Source organism: Grus americana, chromosome Z (assembly GCF_028858705.1).
Source record: "Grus americana isolate bGruAme1 chromosome Z, bGruAme1.mat, whole genome shotgun sequence".
Taxonomy (NCBI): domain Eukaryota; kingdom Metazoa; phylum Chordata; class Aves; order Gruiformes; family Gruidae; genus Grus; species Grus americana.
This window is the reverse complement of record NC_072891.1, coordinates 54,206,077-54,224,800: the sequence shown is the minus strand read 5'-3', so window position 1 is coordinate 54,224,800 and position 18,724 is coordinate 54,206,077. Positions and strand designations below refer to the sequence as shown.

The following is an 18,724-nucleotide window of genomic DNA, read 5'->3' as shown; positions in this document are numbered from 1 at the left end:
ACCTACACTGAGACCGCCTAGTGGTTCTAATTACCTTTTACTTTCAATGTGTATAGCTATAGCAAAATAACTACCAGGCCTAAAAATCTTCATGGTCTTAGAGAAGGACTTTGCTGCTGTTGTTCTTACATTAAAAAGCACAGGCCTGCCATTTCTGAGATTATCAGATTAAAAAAAAACTATATAAAAATGTTAGATATGAACATATTTCATTTCTCAGATGTGACATCCATCACTGGGGATATCAGAATAACTGCAGGTATGAAAAAAAAAAAAATGCAGGGCTTCACTGTGATTGTGCCCCCACCTGCAACACAGGTATATTTTCACCTCAAATGGAAACAAATGCATTAATGTTTGCAATCACTCATGCTATGGTAATGGTATGTAGAAAAACACAGCAAAAAAAGAAATTGTCTTGAATTGGGACTTGGGAGCATATAGAAAGAGTTATATAGTAACACAGAAGATTAAAAAAAATGAACTGCCATCACATTTACTGAGCGTTATCTGACATGTGGAATGAGCAAAGCAGGAATCTTACAGCAAAGCAAAGCAATGCATATTGTTAAAAATATATCAGAATGCACATGCACAAAGGGGCTGAATTAAAATTGCAAAAAGTAATCCTGGAAACTTCACATTTCAATTCTTCATGCTGCAATAAAAAGTTTCTTAGAAAATGCTTGAGCTTTGCTGTCAGAAAAGTGAACAAAAACTCTTAAATAAATGCTATCACATCTCCCAGCACAATACATCACCACTATCCTCATCCCACAGAAACTGCTGGATGGGGTGAAAATATGATTTCCTTCCAGATCACTAAAGGAGTTTGAACCAAGCACTTTCATTTGCACAGCAGAGCTTCTAAGCTAAAGAAATAACTCCTCTGATGGCATCATCATGAGTGGAGTTGGATTCTTCACACACCAGACAAGTGACATTCCACTACAGGGGCACACCAGTGCTCAGCAGTGACATAACATCATAATCCTTACACCTGGCTTAATTTTTATAACACAATTTAGGATTCCCAGAAATTAATTTTGTGACAGCTCATGATTCACAGGCAGGTCTTAAAAGGAGCACTGCCTTACAGACACTGAAGGCAAACACACTGTGTGTTCATTTTGAGGCATTGTGATTAGGTGAAGAAAACTCACATCTCTCACATGAGACACCTGAGGTTTATTCCAGTCTCAGCCAGCAAAACAGTTTTGTACAAATCAACAGCTCCTCAGACATGAAATCCCACCCATAAAACACAGGGAATGATGAAAAAAAGGAAAAGTACTTTTGCAGCACAAATGACAGGACTGCACCTTCCCAAATCCTTATTGGTAGTGAAATAAGAACAATCAGATGTGGATGTCAAGGTTACACAACTCTAACAACCTGCTCAGCTGTTCAAAGGAGTGAGATATTTGTTGCCAGTAAACACGATACTAATGTGTGAAAGGCCATTGCTGTCTACATTTGCTTTTCCCCTTGATTGTCTGTTACTTCAGCATTTTTATTGTCCAAGTTCTTTTTTTTTGGTGGAACCATTTGGACTGTATTTGCAATTAGCCAATAAGAGGCTGAAGCTAGTTGTCTTAACTAAGACAGCCAGGTGCAGGGAAAAAGTTATCAAGTCTTAGGGACAGACATTGCTCCTGGGCTTGCAATGTTATTAGTGGTTGTTTCCATATTTTCATTCTGCTGTTAGATGACATAAGGGGGCCTCTGTGCCATAACCATTCGAGCCTATGAGCAGGCAGAAATACAGAGTGGGCACTACAACTTTAATGAACCAGGATCTGTCTGGCCCTGTAACAAAAATTCTAGAATGATGTCATGTCAATGTAGTGTAGAAGCAGAGAGAGATTAAGCACACTTTCCACCTTTACAGAAACAGGATCACATGGCACTTTGATAAGCAGGAGGATAAACAGATGCCTTTCACTACATAGAGTATGCTGGTGACACATTTTGTACTCTGCTGTGTGCATATACACAACAGGGATGATATGCATCCTTCTCTCTTTGTAACTGGACAAATTCAGATGTATCAGACAGACCAGAACCTTAAAAAAAAAAGAGGTTACTTAACTACAGGAATAACTTACCTCGGCTGTGGTGCGTTCCTCACTCCTGGAAAAGTGTAAATGAAAAGTGGATACTTTTTTCTGAAAGAAGAGGCTGTAATTCAAGCCCCACTACTGAATATGAATTAGGAATAATTTGAGGAAAAAAAACCTTAACATTTGTTGATTTTAAAAGAAATACTGTTTATTGGCAAACTAATGTAAACTTGAAATAATTATAAGAATTGCAGGAAAGGAGAACAAAGGTAGTACCTACAAAACATGGAAGCCTTCTAAACACAAGGAGCTGTTTGTTCATAATTTCTTTTTTACTTTGAGGTATTAGTCACATTATGAAAAGAAAGCATTGAACAATGGAGAGAACTGTTGCATTGATGACATCTGTTCTTACCTGTCTCTTGTATGTCTCCAGCTGACTGCGTGCTGCATTGGCCTTCCTTAGTTCTTCTTCCAGACTCACAGTATTTTGCATGTACATTGTATTCTTCTCTTCTAAGAGTTTCACTTGCCGTCGCAAATCACCCAGGTCTTCCAATTTCTTTTTGTATGACTCTACCTGACTTTCTAACTTGGCTACTTTATCTGAAGAATGCCTGGAGGGACAGATTTCTATCAAATTTGTACTCTGAAAACTAACAAAATGCAATGTTCTGAAGCTTCCTCAGTATTTTGACTTAATGCAGAAGACATTCTGGGACACCATGGGGAGAACAAGAAAGCAATCATATCCTCCTATTACTAAGGTTTTCACTTTTAAATTGTCTATTTCCGTCCCATAACTATTTGTCAACTCAAAGAGCTGCTGATGGAGGTACTTTTAGACACTATCACTTCCTAATACAGTCTTCTTATCTTAAAATAATAGTTAAAGCACCTTCACTCCCACCCATTTCCTTTCAATTCTAAATCAATCCTCAGTTTTGCATTTTACAAGGTAAGGAATAAAATTTTCTGCCCTTCAATTTGTTTTAGTGATAGTAAGGAATAAAATAATAAAAATCTATCTCCTGGGCAGCATATACTTGGTGACACAAACAGCTTTGGAGTCCAGCTGGTGCACTGCCAAGACAGCAATAACCCTCACCCCCACTACTGTCCCCAGTTTCATTTTAGAACCACCCGATTTACAGACTTAATTTTCTATGAAATCTGGAGAATCCCCCATTGAATTGATGGTCAATTTATGGGACACTGGGGTAAGCTGAATCTCCTTAATCCCCAATGAAGTGCAGAGCCTCTCTCTGGGGCAAGGAATTACTCTTTGAATCATGCTGCCCCCACAGTGTATGGAATTGTGCAGCCTGATGGGCTCATTCCTGATATCAGTGACAGAGGAGGTAAAGACAGATAGCTTTGGTAGAAAGCTGCTGGTGAATTAGAAAAGGGGATATTAAGATAAGCCTTGCTAGACTTGCTAGAAAGAGTGATACAGGTGGGTAGCGGATAACTGCTCTGAATAACCCGTGGCAGCGAGACGCCACCACTGAAGGATTATGTACCATAGTAAAAGGGGCTTCCCCACCCTATAAACCCCTAGCATCATCAAGTCATGACAGCTTTGGGTGCTAAAATCCAGTGGAATAGAGCTGTAACAGATGTTGTTCATATTAGCATTACATGATGAACCAAAAGCACCACCCAAAGTCCAAATAATCCAAATGCAGGAAAGGAAAGGGTCTAGCTCCCTGATGAGAACAGATGCCCAAGTCATGATGAAGGTGAGTAGAGAATAACTCAAGAGTCCAGTGAGTGACTTGTTATGACTGTAAGATGGTGTAGGATTGCTAACGTTACTAATAGTTATTGATTAGGTATATAACAAATAACTAATTTACTTAAGCATAATTGTATGGCGGTTCGCATACTTAACTGGAGGATCCAAAAGAACCTTGGCATTAAGAAAGTTTATATTTAGTAGTAAAATTATTTAAACAAACGCTAATGAAGACCAAGTACATGAATTTTATGGATTAAAAGTTAATAGTTAAAAAATGGTTAATGGAACAGAGTTTACCTGAGAACATCTATCTCATCCTTCAAAGACTGAGCCTCCTCTGCCAGTGTAGTCAGCTCTTCTGTTTGTTGTCTCAATTCAGCAATTTCCTTTTCTAGTTCTTCACAGCGTATTCGATAGTCATCTTTGGCAGCTTCTAATCTGTAGAAATGAGGTAAAACAGAAAATAATTTCTCAGCCTGAGTCACAGTTACCCTTCCTTATCATCATCCTCTCTAAAAACACATGAAACCGCTTTCTGGTGCAGTGGAGAACAGTAGCCCAATGTGCTTATTCAAAAATGTAAAAGCAGATTGACTTTTTTAATGCTCCCAATTTGACATCAGTCTTTCCATTTGGAAGATCACAAGGTAATGTATGTTCTCAGAAAGACAAATCTTGAGTTTTTTCTATCATAGTAATTTTTCACAATGGAAACTCAAGCTGAAATTTCCACCTTTTTTCATCTTTAAGCATACAGAGTTTGAACATGACATCTTTACCCTAAGATTTTGTTCAGCTGTTCAACTCCTATACACCTTCAAGAATATTGACCTGATTGTCAGATGTTCTAAATGCTGTAGAGCTCTCACCAAAGTGGCTTTATTTATTTATTTATTTATAAAGGACCTGTGCCTGCCCAGTACCTGTGAACAACCAAGTCGTACATTTAGTTATGTAGTTAGCATGTAAAGAACTCAGACCAAAGTTTCTGGAGTGAATTACTTACATACAGCATACATAGGCAAACCGGCATTAACCTGGCAGTAAACAAAGGAAATAACTAAGAAAAACTTTGTCAAAGCATTTTGAATGAATGGAACAGGAAACAACCTGGAACATAAAGTCCTATTGTGATTTTGATCTGAAAGTAAAATAAAAACAATCCAGAAAAGGAGATATGGGCATGAAAAAAAAAAGTATTCTATGCATTAATTCAAGGAGTCCAAAAAAGAATCTACAAGAATGGAGACAAGAGATAGTAGGTCATCTAAAACATACGCAACAAAGATTTGGATCTTGATAGATTGGAGTTGTCAAAGGACATAAAGAGGCAAGACTGGGAGAAAAACTGCTGTACCACACTGGGCATCAGTTAAGCTGTACATATGTCCTGTTTGGTCAGGTAGAGCTGCAGAAGGAACACACACAAATTGCCATTAGAAACCACACGCCACAAAGGCAAGGGAAGGAGGTAAAGGAGGTTGGGAGATGAGTCTCACAGGTGAAAAGGGTTTAGAAAGACTTTCAGAACCTGAAACTAGAGTAACAGGCAGTGCAGATATTGCATATGGGGAGAAAACCTGTTCAAACAGGAATTGATAATAGACTCAGGTAGGAATCATTCCAGAGCATGAAGATGGAGATGAATAAGGAGAGATAAAAGGGGACATCAGAGATACATCACTACATTATTTCTTTACATGGTAGATGTATAGAAAGAGGAAAACCAGGCACTAGTTGCTGTGAAAGAGAAACACTGAACATTTTTCAGGAAAGTGAAGGGAGAAGGTGTTTCTGAACTTGCAGGAAGAGACTTAGCAAGAGGAAGTGTAAAAATGGCAAAACAGGCAAAAAAGGAAAATTACATGTCAGCTGACGTACGAATTAGAAAAGGGCAACCAGAAGAGGACAGAAAGAGAAGAAAAACTGCAGTGTAAAGAAATACTGTGAGTTTCACTCAAAAAGGATAGGGAAAGTACAGCAACAAGAATGAAATGATGATGGTGAAGTGGACCGGCTGTCTTTAGCATAATAGGCTTACACAGCCTGAAAGCAACAGTCAAAAGGACCAGAAAGGATATTTAAAGAGGAACTGTATTTCCTCATGTTGGGGAAATGCAAATGAAGAGCGGAGTTCACTTGCAGGTAATCTTCATCTTTCAGATATGAAACAATTTGTTTTCAGAGATGGACATACTTTGCTGTATAATAATACTAGCTGTAGTACTTCCCATAGCAAACTTTGAGCTAGGAATTCCTACACTTCAAAAATACAATCAGAATAATATACATAAAGGAAAGCATGCTGCTTTTCATTCTCACTGATTTTGAAAAACATAGGTGAAATGATTGCACACAAACAATTCAAAATAACTTCACAGAGTGACACATATACAGCATTTCAGCATGAAGAAATTCTGCATTTTTTTTTTTTATGCTGGAGGTTGTAAAGAGGTAAATCATAACATGTACATCACTGTAAAAACTTTATTACTGTGGTTATACCACTGATTATACTAATTCTTAGTTGCCAGCAGAACCAGAAGTACATAAGTCATGTCTGTTGCCAGCTACAATCTAAGTGTAGCTTTTGTACCTGAATGTTTCCTCTTGGAGTTGTTCTAGTTGTGTCTGCAGCTGCAAGTGTCTACGACCTGCAGGGCTGTTGGGATCTTCAATAGAATCAGATTGATTTAAACGTTCCATCAAAATCTGGTTCTCAGCGAGCAAGCTGCTCTTCTCCTCCTGGAGGGCTGCAACCTGTTGTAATAAAAGCATAAACTGGAATAACTGAGCTATCCAGCTGTAGAGAGCAATTTTTCTTCATGTGCATAATAAAGTATCCCACAAATGGAAACACACAGGCTTCAGTGATCACATTTCACAAGAATATACTGTAACATTAACAGATATTCAACAGCTATGTGATGTAACCAACATACTGCAACATTAGGGGCAGATTTACCACACAGAAAACCTAACTATTCTTAACTGTATTTTGCACAAGCTTCTAAAGAAAAAAGTCTAAGTTATCACAGAAGATAACTTCATTATAATGAAGTCTGCATACCTTCCCAACACACAAATAAAACTAGCCCTCTACAGTAAAGCTTTTAAAACTGATTTCCAAAGGAAACAATGCCTATCAGTTACACAGAATATCAAAGTCTGGATATCTAAGGGACAGATATGTCCTTCCCAGATATTTTTTTTTAAAATCCAGTGGCCAATTGCAAGCAGACCTGAAGCAGGAACACAGTCCCAAAGATGACTCAGCTTCTGCCAGTGTTCTGAATACAGGCAGTAATGCAAGAACCCAAAGTGCTGTGACTCAAACAAAAGCTGAAGTATGGGTTCATATATTATTAAATAGTATAGAATTAACAGCAGGAGGAAGAGGGGAAAAGAGGGAATGTGAACATCTCAACAGAAGGAAATGCTTCAATAAGAGCTTGAATCATCAAATACACCAAAATCAACCATGACACACAAATCAACTTCAATAATTCTAACAGTTACTGAACTGGTTGGCAAAAGCCTGAATTATTCTCCAAAGCATGGTTGCAATGGCAATGCCTTTCAGGGCTCCCACTTTATGCTCCTCATGTCTTCCAATAATTTACAGTAAGGCTTAGTCCGAATCCACACACAGCTGACAGACTACAGTAACTTCTGATTGGAATTTAATTCTTAACTGAAACTGTTACAGCAGCATAACCTCTATTAGTTCTCTAACATGAGAGTTGAACCACACACAGCTCAATCCCTTCCCACCTGAATGAAAAGAAGTTTTGTTAGTATTAATTATCTTAATACTGGCAACATTGCATCAAGATAAGAAAACAATGAAATTCCCTCTGCTAGCCCAAGTAAAGCAAAATAATTACTGGGCAATTTTAATCTCCTTTTAAAAATTATGTTTCCACACTAGATTACTTGTCTTCAGCTGCCTAAAAAATTAACACTTTTTTCCCCACTTCAAAATTAATACATATGATGTAGCAAACCTACCTGCATATCTAGCTCATGACATCTCTGGGCAATTTCTTCTTTTGTTGCTAGTGCTTCATTTAATTCTTCTGTAGTTTTCTTCAGCTACCATAAACAACAAACACTTATAGTTTCATCACTCTCTGTGAAATGTCTGAAAGTATTCTGAACTACATGACTGTAAAATCATTTTTACATTTAAGTAATAAATATTAAATTTTTGGAAAACTGAGGCAATTCCACTCTTATAAAGAAACAAAGAAGCAGATATGATTACTGTTTAGTTTTTGTGACAGTAAAAAGTAAACATACCAAAAAGTACTATTTGGTCTTCCAAAAATACATTAGAATTATCACATCTGTTCTATGAATTGTGCCGAAAAAACTTGAAGAACTTGGAACTGAAGAACTCATCAACTCTGTACACCGAAAAAATTGTCAATACCACTTTTCTTTACGGATTCAAAGAGTGCATAATTTCAGTTTTCAATCTACTTTTCAAATACAGAAAGGACTGGAAGGTGGAATACAGGGAATGGACAATTAGGGTAAAATCTCTCTAGTCACTGGAAGCTATTCTTACTGCACAACAGGAATACAACTAACACAGTGAGTGAGAAGCCTTCTGGAAAAAGGGCACCGAATCTTGTAAGCAGTGGGAAATATTCAGGTACTTCCTTTCAAAGGCTTTACATTCAAATACATGTATCTTGCAAGTTTGCATATAAATGCAGTTAAGGTAACATAAAAAATATAGCTACAAGAACATTGGCTTAATAAAACAGGCGTATGCATATTATGTACATAGAGACGTAGATATGTATTATTACATATGATGAATTTTAGATGGACTTTCTCATTGTATCTTATTTTTTCAGGTTTATTTCTCAAGGGCCTGTTGACATAATACCATCTGCCAGAATGTACATACTTCTGCAGTGAAAGCATGATGGAGGAACACAAGGAACACCACTGTACTATACTACTTCTCAATTAGAAAAAAACTGAGGAAGTAGGACAGTGTTAGCATGAGGCTAAGCTAGTATAAAAGCAATTGGGTTTGCATGTTCTTTAAATATATCAGACAGGGAAGGATACTCTTTGAAAACTTCTCTTACATATTGTAACAGTTCTCAGGACTGCTTTAAGGATTTTTGACCCACATGTATGGGGTTTTTTAAACTGCCTTTGGAAGCAGGAACTGGCAAAAAAAGTTTTATTCAAATACTACACATTGTTTTAATCCTTCTTTTTCAATACCCAAAGATTCACATTGGTCTGCAATTTTGTTATACTATGTCATACAGCTAAACTTGTTTTCCAAACTTCTTCCTCTCCTTTAAACACACAAAATGGGTAAGTCAATTTATAAAGCAGAAGAACTTGAAATACTGAAATTTTGCTTTCCACTCCTTATTTGAATTTCCCACAAAACCCTTTCACAATTAAAGAAAAAAAGACAGCCGCCTTAATAAAGCAAAATGACTGGGTACTGACATGCTATGATTGAAGGAAAAGAAACATCTAGTCTTAGATACCTGCCGATCAAGGTCAACGTAAGCATCATTTCCAACAGAGACTGGAGACTCTTTACTCATCAACTGCAATTAGATTACACTGGATTAGAAAAAGCAAGGATTTACTTTCATATTAAAAGCTAAGCTCAATGAAATACCAAAATGATTTTAACTTTTGGGAGCTTCACTCTGACTTCATTCAGAAGTTTTTAACTTCATTTTTGTATACGACGTACTCAGAAACAATTACAAAAAGAAATCTTCAGCGTTTATAATATTTAAAGCACTATAAAAGAAATCTTACATCATCTCTTTTTCTTCTGAAAATGCACATTCTTTATCTATGATGAAACCTACAGTACACACCACAAAGCATTTTACTGAAGTGCCATTGGAATGATGGTAGCTATCAACATACCATGCAAGACGTGCCTTTTATTGTTCACTTGCCAGTGGTTTTCATTTTTTGGTTACCTGGACGTTCATGTGTATTTTTTTTTTTTTAACTAAAGTTGGGGACATATCGATCTCAGTTAATTAAGCAAAACAGATGATCAAAATTCCTGCTCTGGACTTGTCTGTAATTTGCAAATTTGAAAGAAAGTATATAGATTATTTCTGAAACAAGTATTCAATTCCTTGTATACTAACATACTTTATCACAGGAATGGCCAGTAGTGGTTTTAGTCTAGAAAATATTACTTTTAGTTGGGGGGGGGGGGGGGGAAGGCAAGCCCTCCAAATTGACTGATGCGCTTACTAAAAGATAAAAAGCTGATAAGAAAGTAAGTGTTCTTTCAGTAACCCACTAACCAGCTACACAAGTGGTAAGAAGTAACTAAATGAAACAGAAGCTGTAGCCCAAAGATGTCTTCCCACCCATCTCCAGCAAACATATTAAGGTCAAGTTATTACTGAAAGTTCTGAGACACAAAAAGGAACAGTCTTCTAAAGAAGAAATATGTTGTAACTAACTCAAAAGGCAGCACTACAGAACTACACCGATTGTTTCTGTCATCCTGTCCAAACACAAAATGTTTTATGAGTTCTCCAATGACACAATTAATGAAGTTACAATCAAAGAGGCCCTATCTTAACCAAAATCAGGACAAGATTTCTTTCCTAAGCCTCCTGCCCAGTCTGGTTACTCTCTCCAGAGACAGGGCTTCCTTTATTCCTTTCCGAAACCAGTGCTTTTGCATTACTTTTCATTGGCAAAGTTCCTTGGATACACAGCACAGAGCTTTCATTTCTTCTCCATCCTGTTTATATCACTGTATACAAGAGAAAATCTCTGTTTGACATTTACATCATTCAAATATTTACATACTTACGTTTCTCTCACTTTCCCCATCTCCTTAATTGGGATCTAGCTGCATACTACATACTTAAATTCATCTATCTGTCCTCAACAGTCCTCCTCAGTCCTCAGCGATGTTTGTAGCTAACTGCTGAATTCCTTCCATTTTGTCTGTATCTTTACAATGACAAACTACTCTGAAATGAAGCATTTCATGAAGACCAGATTCTTTTAACAGTGATTAGAAAGTCCCTAGCCTCAGAGCTGTCCACCAAAAAATGAAGTCACATGGCTTTTTCATTACCATATATAGTTGTATTACAAACCTGTATTTAATTTAGGGCCATGTTTTCTAAGCTGATTATCATTTTGCCATCCAAAACGAGAATTTCCAATCCCTCTCTGCTCAGCAATGTTTACATACATTTCAATTACTCCATTTCCCTAGCTACTTTTTAAATGCTTTTCCAGATGACTAGCACGGATATCCATATTAACCAAATGCTGAACTCTTCTCCCTATTCTATATCCCACAACACTGTTCACAAACACGCTTCAGACACTAGGTAAATTCCACCTGTTAAGCCAGTACTTTCCAACTGGTAGGTCCCAGGCTGCATGCAGCCTGCAAGGGTGTACAACAGCGTGGCCCTGACAGCCACGACCCCTTTCTGGCCCTAGCACAACTTCCTCTCCAGAAACCCAGTTTAATGTCCCAGACTTATGGTGGGAGGAGTACAAGAGGCTGCACAACCCGCTAGAGGCCACTGTGGTGTTGCTGCTTTCTGTGGATTACGGTAAAGGAAGCAGGCAGAGGCCAATAACATAATCCCTTTATTCTTCAAAGGGTTTTTCCACGTCTCCCAAAATTTCCTATCCTTGAGCCCTTAGCAGAAACGTCCAGAAAAGAGGACATTAGCTGGAGAAGGATTAGGCGGTGGAGATACATAGTGTGGGTGTAGCATGAACGTTACACAGAATTTGTGAATTTAACTTCACAGGGTGCATCAGGAATGTCATGGGAAATGTGCACAAGGCACTGAGGGCAAGAGCCACACACACATGCAGATGACTGACTCAATGCAACAAGCACCGCCTTGCAATCTTACAGCCTGTGATACTGTGGAGATGCTAAACAAGAAATCTAAGGGACTGTGCTGCATCCAGTAGCAGGATCAGACAAGAAACAGGAACTAGTACGCACAAGTAATACAGGAATCCAACATCTGATCATCAGTTAACAATAAACTGAAGTTAAGAAGTGGGGTGAAAAGGGAGAGTTATCATAGGGAAGGAGTGCCTCCATCTTTTCCCTACATGTCTCCACACACAGTGAAGAGGACAATGGTATATGTAAGCAAACATCTTGACTGTGCTCTGCTTCTGGATTGCCTCTATCCAGTTTCTCCTCGCTTGATAGTGCTTTACCATGAACAGCAAAGCTAATAGGGTACAACTCCATACAACTATCCAAATTTCTTTCTAATAAGATTTCCTGAAAAATTGAAGAGAAGTTTTACTGAATGCTGTGTTTTAGGATTCCACACAGATACATATGCCAACTCAAAACACACACTACACCCTTCATCCACCTAAAAAGGTAACAGGCTTGCCTAGTTTCTCCTATTCTTCACTTTTTTCTTGTTTATCAGCATTCTGATACTACTGAAGTTTAGAGCTCCAAAATGCTCATTTTATCAGCTACCTGGTCAATGGCATACTAACTCTTTCTGCTTTATTTATTACAAATCTGATGATACTAGTAGGGTGTTATTAATGTTTAAAGCAAACTTCCTTACTGTGTTCTGCTATATAACTCTGTTACAAGCTCACATTCAGACAAATTCCTGAAATACTACTTGCAACCTGCAAGCATGATGTTAGAACGCATGGTCTTGGGAGGTATAGGTCAATGCTGGTACTTTTGAGGCTAGAGTGGCAAACTTTATTTCATTTGTATTTCAACTGGCTGACTCAAGACCATAAAAAGCAGAAGGAAGTGGCCTTCTCAGTCTCCCTCCACAGCTGCAAGTTTTGTTTTCTTCAGGAGCAAACTACAGGTGGACATAAAGGTCTGCCTTCACAATTTTGCAGCAACGGAACTGGCTTTCAGCTCCAAACTCACAATTTAGCTTAAGTGTAGTACTATCATCTATTTTTCACATGTACCTTTAATGGATGACGATGTGCGGAGATTTTACAAGTGAATCAAATATAAAATGGGAAATCAAAAAAGTGCCTGTTGTGCAGGCAATTACATTAGGCCTCAACACTTCCCACAGTGAAAAAGCAAGCAACTAACATCTACTTCCTTGCTCTTTTTCTGGTTTATTTTGCATATTTAGAATGAAGACTTGAAGTAGCATGAGTATTTGTTCAAATACTCAAAATGTCATTTAAAATCAAAAGAGCTTATTCTGTGGTGAAGAGGTCAATCTGGATTTTAAATGGAGCAATAATCTGGACAACATGACAATTTTTATAATACTTTGTCTAGTTTTATGAGAAGCAGTTGTCATTCCCCGTTAATCCTTGACATCTATCCTTTTACATGCTCATAGCTTTAGTAGGCTGTCTTACAAAATACTTGTAGATCTGCTATTTTTATATTATTAAAATCTTCACTTTTTAACTGCTTTGCTTGTGAAATGTGAACAAGTTGTGTTGTCATGGATACATAAAGATTAGGGAAGGGGTAAAACTATCACAAAATCTGCATGCATGAATAACCTGAATTATGAATGCTTTTCTCCCTACATGATTTGCATGATTTTGCAAATGCAGCTGCACCACTTAGTTGATGATGTTAAAAGTTCAAAACATTTGCTTTATCTGAAATTCTTCTTCTATAGTTGCTAATATTGTACAAGCTCATTTAAGTGCCCATGAAACAATGTCAAAATCCAGCTTCTGTATTCAGACGGTTGTTTTTTTTAAAAAATGTCTTTTTGTTTGTTTGCTTTTTAAGAGTGAAGGCTATGTATGACAGTGCATATCCTTCAATGCAGCTGGACCTTCTTCTTCCTCCAGTACTGCTGACAGACCCAAGGAAATATTTTTCTGTCATTTCCTAACTATTCAAAAGCCACTTTCACTTCACAGAAGATGAACCTTTAAACAGACAGGACGAAATACAGACAGGGGAAAAAAAAAAACAAAACCACAAACCAAAACCCAACCTAAACCAAAACAGCTTCTACTTCGCAGAAGTAACACAGTTGGTATCAATCCAGACAGGAAGTACCTTTTGCCATGGACCCCAGGCAAGTTTTGACACTACCTTTAGCACTTTGCTGTTAAGAGCCTATTCCGACTCTCAACTTGACTTGCACAGACACCTGCTAACTGATCAAGTTTAGAGATGTTCTAAACAGCAAAGGCAAACAATTTCGCCAGATACCAGTTTCATCAATAATGAACTTGGCTGCTCAAAGAAAAGACTTGTGAAAATGACAGCAGAATTTCCAAAGGACATCAAGGAAAGGAAAGAGAAATACACAATGGTCAAAATAATTTCCGTAAGGAAAGACTTTTTGGTCTTTAAAAAAATTATGCAAATTATGAAATTAAAAAGGTTATATTATACATAGCAACATATTAATTGCAAGTAAGAATGAATTATAACAACATGAAGAGAATATAGGAGTATATATTACAGAATACACAATACAAAATTTATAATTATATGTAATTTTTTTGCAATATTTTTGATAGCTATATCATTCTTGCTCTTCCTCTATCGTGTGCACAGCTTGCATTCAGAATCTAAGAATCTGGGTGGTGACAACACACCAGATCAATTTGACTGCACTGCAAAAATAACAGAAATGCATTGTTCAATTTATAAAACCTTTATGGAGTGTGAGGCATATTTTATTAATAATATTTTAAGCATTTACATAAGTCACAAGTTCTTAAAAAATCTGAAATATCCAAATAAAATTTCAAACATAAAATGCTCCTTCTTCCACTTAAAAATCAGCTTCTTCATGCAAAAAACGCAGAGAAAACAGAGCATAGGTTTGTTCTACTCTGCCTCATGAAATATTTTCATGAGCAAGATGATTTATGAAAACTAAAGAAGTATCAAAAAACAATTATATGTGCTTTGATGAAACAGAAAAATTTATTGCGTAATACATCAGTAAAGCTTGAGAGAGGTCTTTTTACATCCCTAATTCTGAAGAAAGAGTACCTGCATGTCAAATGCTTTGAAATGTTTGGATTAGGTGACACACCAATTTTTCAAATATGCATATATAGCTACTTTCCTAGGCAATTTCTTTTGGCATCTCCTATACATTGCTTAGTCCAAGTCACTTGGATTCCAAGAGCTGCTCTGAGACCAAGAAATAGAAAAACCTTCTTAAATCCAGTGAAGTTTCACCCCTCCAAAGACACAGACTGCAGCTACAGCTCTGAAAAGAGTCTCTGGATCAAAACTCTTGTCAGAATCATACAATATCTCAAGTTGGAAGGGGCCCATAAGGATCATTGAGTCCAACTCCCTTCCCACAGTACTACCTAAAACTGAACCATATGACTAAGAACACCGTCCAGATGCTCCTTGAAGTCTGACAGGCTTGGTGCCACGACCACTTGCCTGGAGAGCCTGTTCCAGTAACTGACCACCCTCTCAGTGAAGAGACTTTTCCTCGTGTCCAATGGGAACTTCCCCTAACGCAGCTTCATTCCATTTCCTTGTATCCTATCACTGGTCACCAGAGAGAGATCAGCATCTCCCCCTCTGCTGCCCCCCTTGAGGAAGCTGTGGCCTGCGATGAGGTCACCCCTCAGCCTTCTTTTCTCCAAGGTGAACAAACCAAGTTACTTCTGCCACTCCTCTTAAGTCTTGCCCTCAAGACCTTTCATCATCTTGATTGCTCTCCTCTGGACACACTCTAATAAGTTTGATGTCCTTCTTATGTTGGGGAGCCGAAAACTGCATACAGTACTTGAGGTGGGGCCACACCAGCGCAGTGCAGAGTGAACAATCGCCCCCCTCAACCAGCTGGCTATGCTGTGCTTGATACACTCTAGGACACGGTTGGCCCTTTTGGCTGTCAGGGGACACTGTTGACTCATCCTCAATTTGCAATCAACCCAGACTACCAGATCTCTTTCCACAGGGCTGCACTCCAGCCTCTCATCCTCCAGTTTTATACGTATAACCAAGATTACTCCATCCCAGGTGGAGAATCCAGCACTTGATCTTATTAAATTTCATACAGTTGGTGATTGCTCAGCTCTCTATCCAGATCTCCCTATAATGCCACTCTAGCCTTAAGGGAGTCCACAGCTCCTCCTAGTTTAGTGTCATCAGCAAACTTAACTTGATGTATATTCAATTCCTGCATCCAGATAATTTATAAAAGCATTAAAGAGCACTGGCTCTAAAATTGACCCCTGGGAAACCCCACTAGTGACTGGCCGCCAGCCTGATGTAACCCCATTTACTTTTTGAGCCCAACTCATCAGCCAATTGCTCACCCAAAATACTATGGACTTGTCTAGCTGTATGCTGGACATTTTTCCAGAAGAATACTGTGAGAGTATCAAAAGCTTTGCTAAAATCCTAAAAAACCACGTCCACTGGCTTCCCTTCGTCTACTAGATGAGCGACCTTGTCATAAAAGGAAATTAAGTTAGTCAAGCAAGACTTTCCCCTCGTGAACCCGTGCTGGCCACAACCAACAACTGCATTGTCTCTCAAGTGCTTTTCAGTGACACTCTGAGTAACTTTCTCCATAATTTTACCAAGCACTGAAATGAGACTGACTGACAGGCCTGCGATTACCAGGGTCTTCCTTCTTTCCCTTCTTGAAAATTGGGATAACCTTTGCCACCTTCCAGTTGACTGGGACCTCTCCAGACCCCTAAGACTGTTGAAAAATAATGGAGGGAGGTCCTGCTCTCAGTGACCTTTCTGACCCTCTTTGTTAAGCACCTGAGATCCTCCTCATTTGGTTCTGAATGCCTTGGATTTCTTATCAGCTTGGAAGGTAGCATTAAAATCACACAGAACTGCATCAGTTTCTGAACAGTAAGCTATTTGATCCACTGAGTTTCAAAAATCTGTTCTAGAAGAACAGACCTTCATCCTGTGATTTCTCCGATTTCTACTCCCCATCTCTGAGAAAGGGAAGAAACACTAAACAAGTTCAATGCCTACTCATAAAATGCCAAAAATTGTGTGCTGCTCCAGATCTGGCTGTTTTATCAAATAAAGGCCATTTTTTTACAAAAATCAGACAGGAGATTTTCAACAGAAGGACGGAGGATAAGAGAAGGTTTTCTATTTTAAGACAGTGCAGAATAAAGTGATGCTGAAAGTTGGGTTTAATAAAAGAAGACATTAGAAAAATCCACCAAAACATTGTAGTACACTTAAAAATAATGCAAAAGTAAAATATCCCAAAACTCAGGCAAACTGGTGCTTGGCAGCACTAACTGGAAGATGATTTAGCGTAAGGATTATTTCGATGCTCATTTCAAAAGTCCTCTCTGCAATGTTAGAGATAGAACCCCACAGACAACAGGATGTACAGTGAGTACAGCATTGGTGAAAATGACAATAGGGGACAGGGTCCCTTGTAGGCTCACTGACGTCTCTTTCGCTATTCAGACATTACAGAAAAGTGAAATTGCTCTAGAGGTCAATGTGGAATTTAGTTTCTCTTTTTCAGAGAGAAACAGGGTTACCAGTGATTTCCTCCATCTATGAATACTGATAGGTATTTCACTTACGGGAATTTGGGCTCCTAAGAAGTCACATGGGGGCTTCATGGCTATGTGGTTACTAACACTGTGGGTTTATTTTCACTATGGTTTTAATTTACTACTGAACATACTTTTACAAAATACACTGCAGCATACCTACTAACTTGTAAAAACATATTAGCACAAATACCATCATTAGCCTATTCATAACACCACAGGTGACAAAATAATACTCTGCTATCTATTTCTTTTTACTTGTCCAGTAAAAAAAAATAATAAAATTACAGTTCATGGTGTTTTACAATTTCGAGGTACAAATTTTGAAGTAATTCTACAATACTTGTTTACTCATATAAAAGCTGTCTAGTGCACTTCAGGAGCCACAGGGTGGGAAAGGTAAAGGAAAGGGAACCCAGTATCAAAAACATCTAGAAGTTTCAATCTTCTAGATTTAAAGAAAAGTGGGACATTGAACCAGAGTTCCTCGACATAAAGCAAGCTTTACTGATTTGTTTTTCTAAGGAAAAATAAGATAATTTTCAATGTAAAATGGAAAAATCTATGCCCTTTGTTTTCTTTACTCCCAACTAAGTTTTTCCAAAGTGGGAAAAAGCATAGTTTTGTAAAATACTGAAAGGCTGAACTTTTACACACTATGGGCATCCCAGCATACCTCCTGAATGGCTGTCATGACAACATGTTGAACTGATTCTTCCATCATCATTATGGTCTGGATGTATTCTGAAAATAAGAGCATTCTGAAATGTTACTGTTGAAACTCAAGTCATACAGAACATGAGGTCAGAAGCTGCATCCTTCCTACAAAATGACTAGGTGCAACAGATGACACTGAAATACATAATCACCACCCAAGTCCCAGCCCAACAAACTCAACAAGAATTTATCAGAAGTCTGTTCAGACATAAATCCAGGCTCGTTGGAAGTCTGCCACAATGAAAAAAGTGTATGATTGTCATCCACTTTTTTCCTTCTGGCATCTCACACTTCTGAAATAACTACTTATACTCCTTTTCTCACTTGGTTCCCAAACTATTCAGGCTATACAAGTACACGATCCATGCACAGGTTGTCCTTTTCCATAAGTTTAACAATAATGTCCTGCCTTCCTACAGCATCCTCACTTCAAGGCATTTTCATATCCGTTCTTGCTTTCTATTCTTATTTTTGCTCTATCACAAGTAAGTCCCCTCCAATTTTTATTCCTCACCTCTGTGTAGATGTGAGCTACACAATAGGTACCTTGTAAGATGATACAGTGGTTAGAATGACAAATTCTGACATTTAGACCAAGTCAAGAAGTTTATGACTTGCCCAGTATCATATGGTTTCCTGTCAGATATGATCACCTTTACACGTGATCTTTATTCTTTTA

General features: G+C 38.0%; 1 protein-coding gene across 4 annotated transcripts in view; it reads right to left on the bottom strand.

The window, feature by feature from the left end:
* Positions 1-18,724, bottom strand: part of HOOK3 (hook microtubule tethering protein 3) — a 90,624-nt gene that overhangs the window by 34,250 nt on the left and 37,650 nt on the right. For all 4 annotated transcript variants that reach the window (XM_054809804.1, XM_054809806.1, XM_054809805.1 and 1 more), the window contains 6 exons: positions 18,005-18,072; positions 9,333-9,395; positions 7,816-7,899; positions 6,401-6,564; positions 4,102-4,242; positions 2,479-2,680 (listed from right to left, as the gene is read on the bottom strand). In XM_054809804.1, coding sequence (XP_054665779.1) covers positions 2,479-2,680; positions 4,102-4,242; positions 6,401-6,564; positions 7,816-7,899; positions 9,333-9,395; positions 18,005-18,072 — 722 coding nt within the window. The remainder of the gene's footprint in view (positions 1-2,478; positions 2,681-4,101; positions 4,243-6,400; positions 6,565-7,815; positions 7,900-9,332; positions 9,396-18,004; positions 18,073-18,724) is intronic.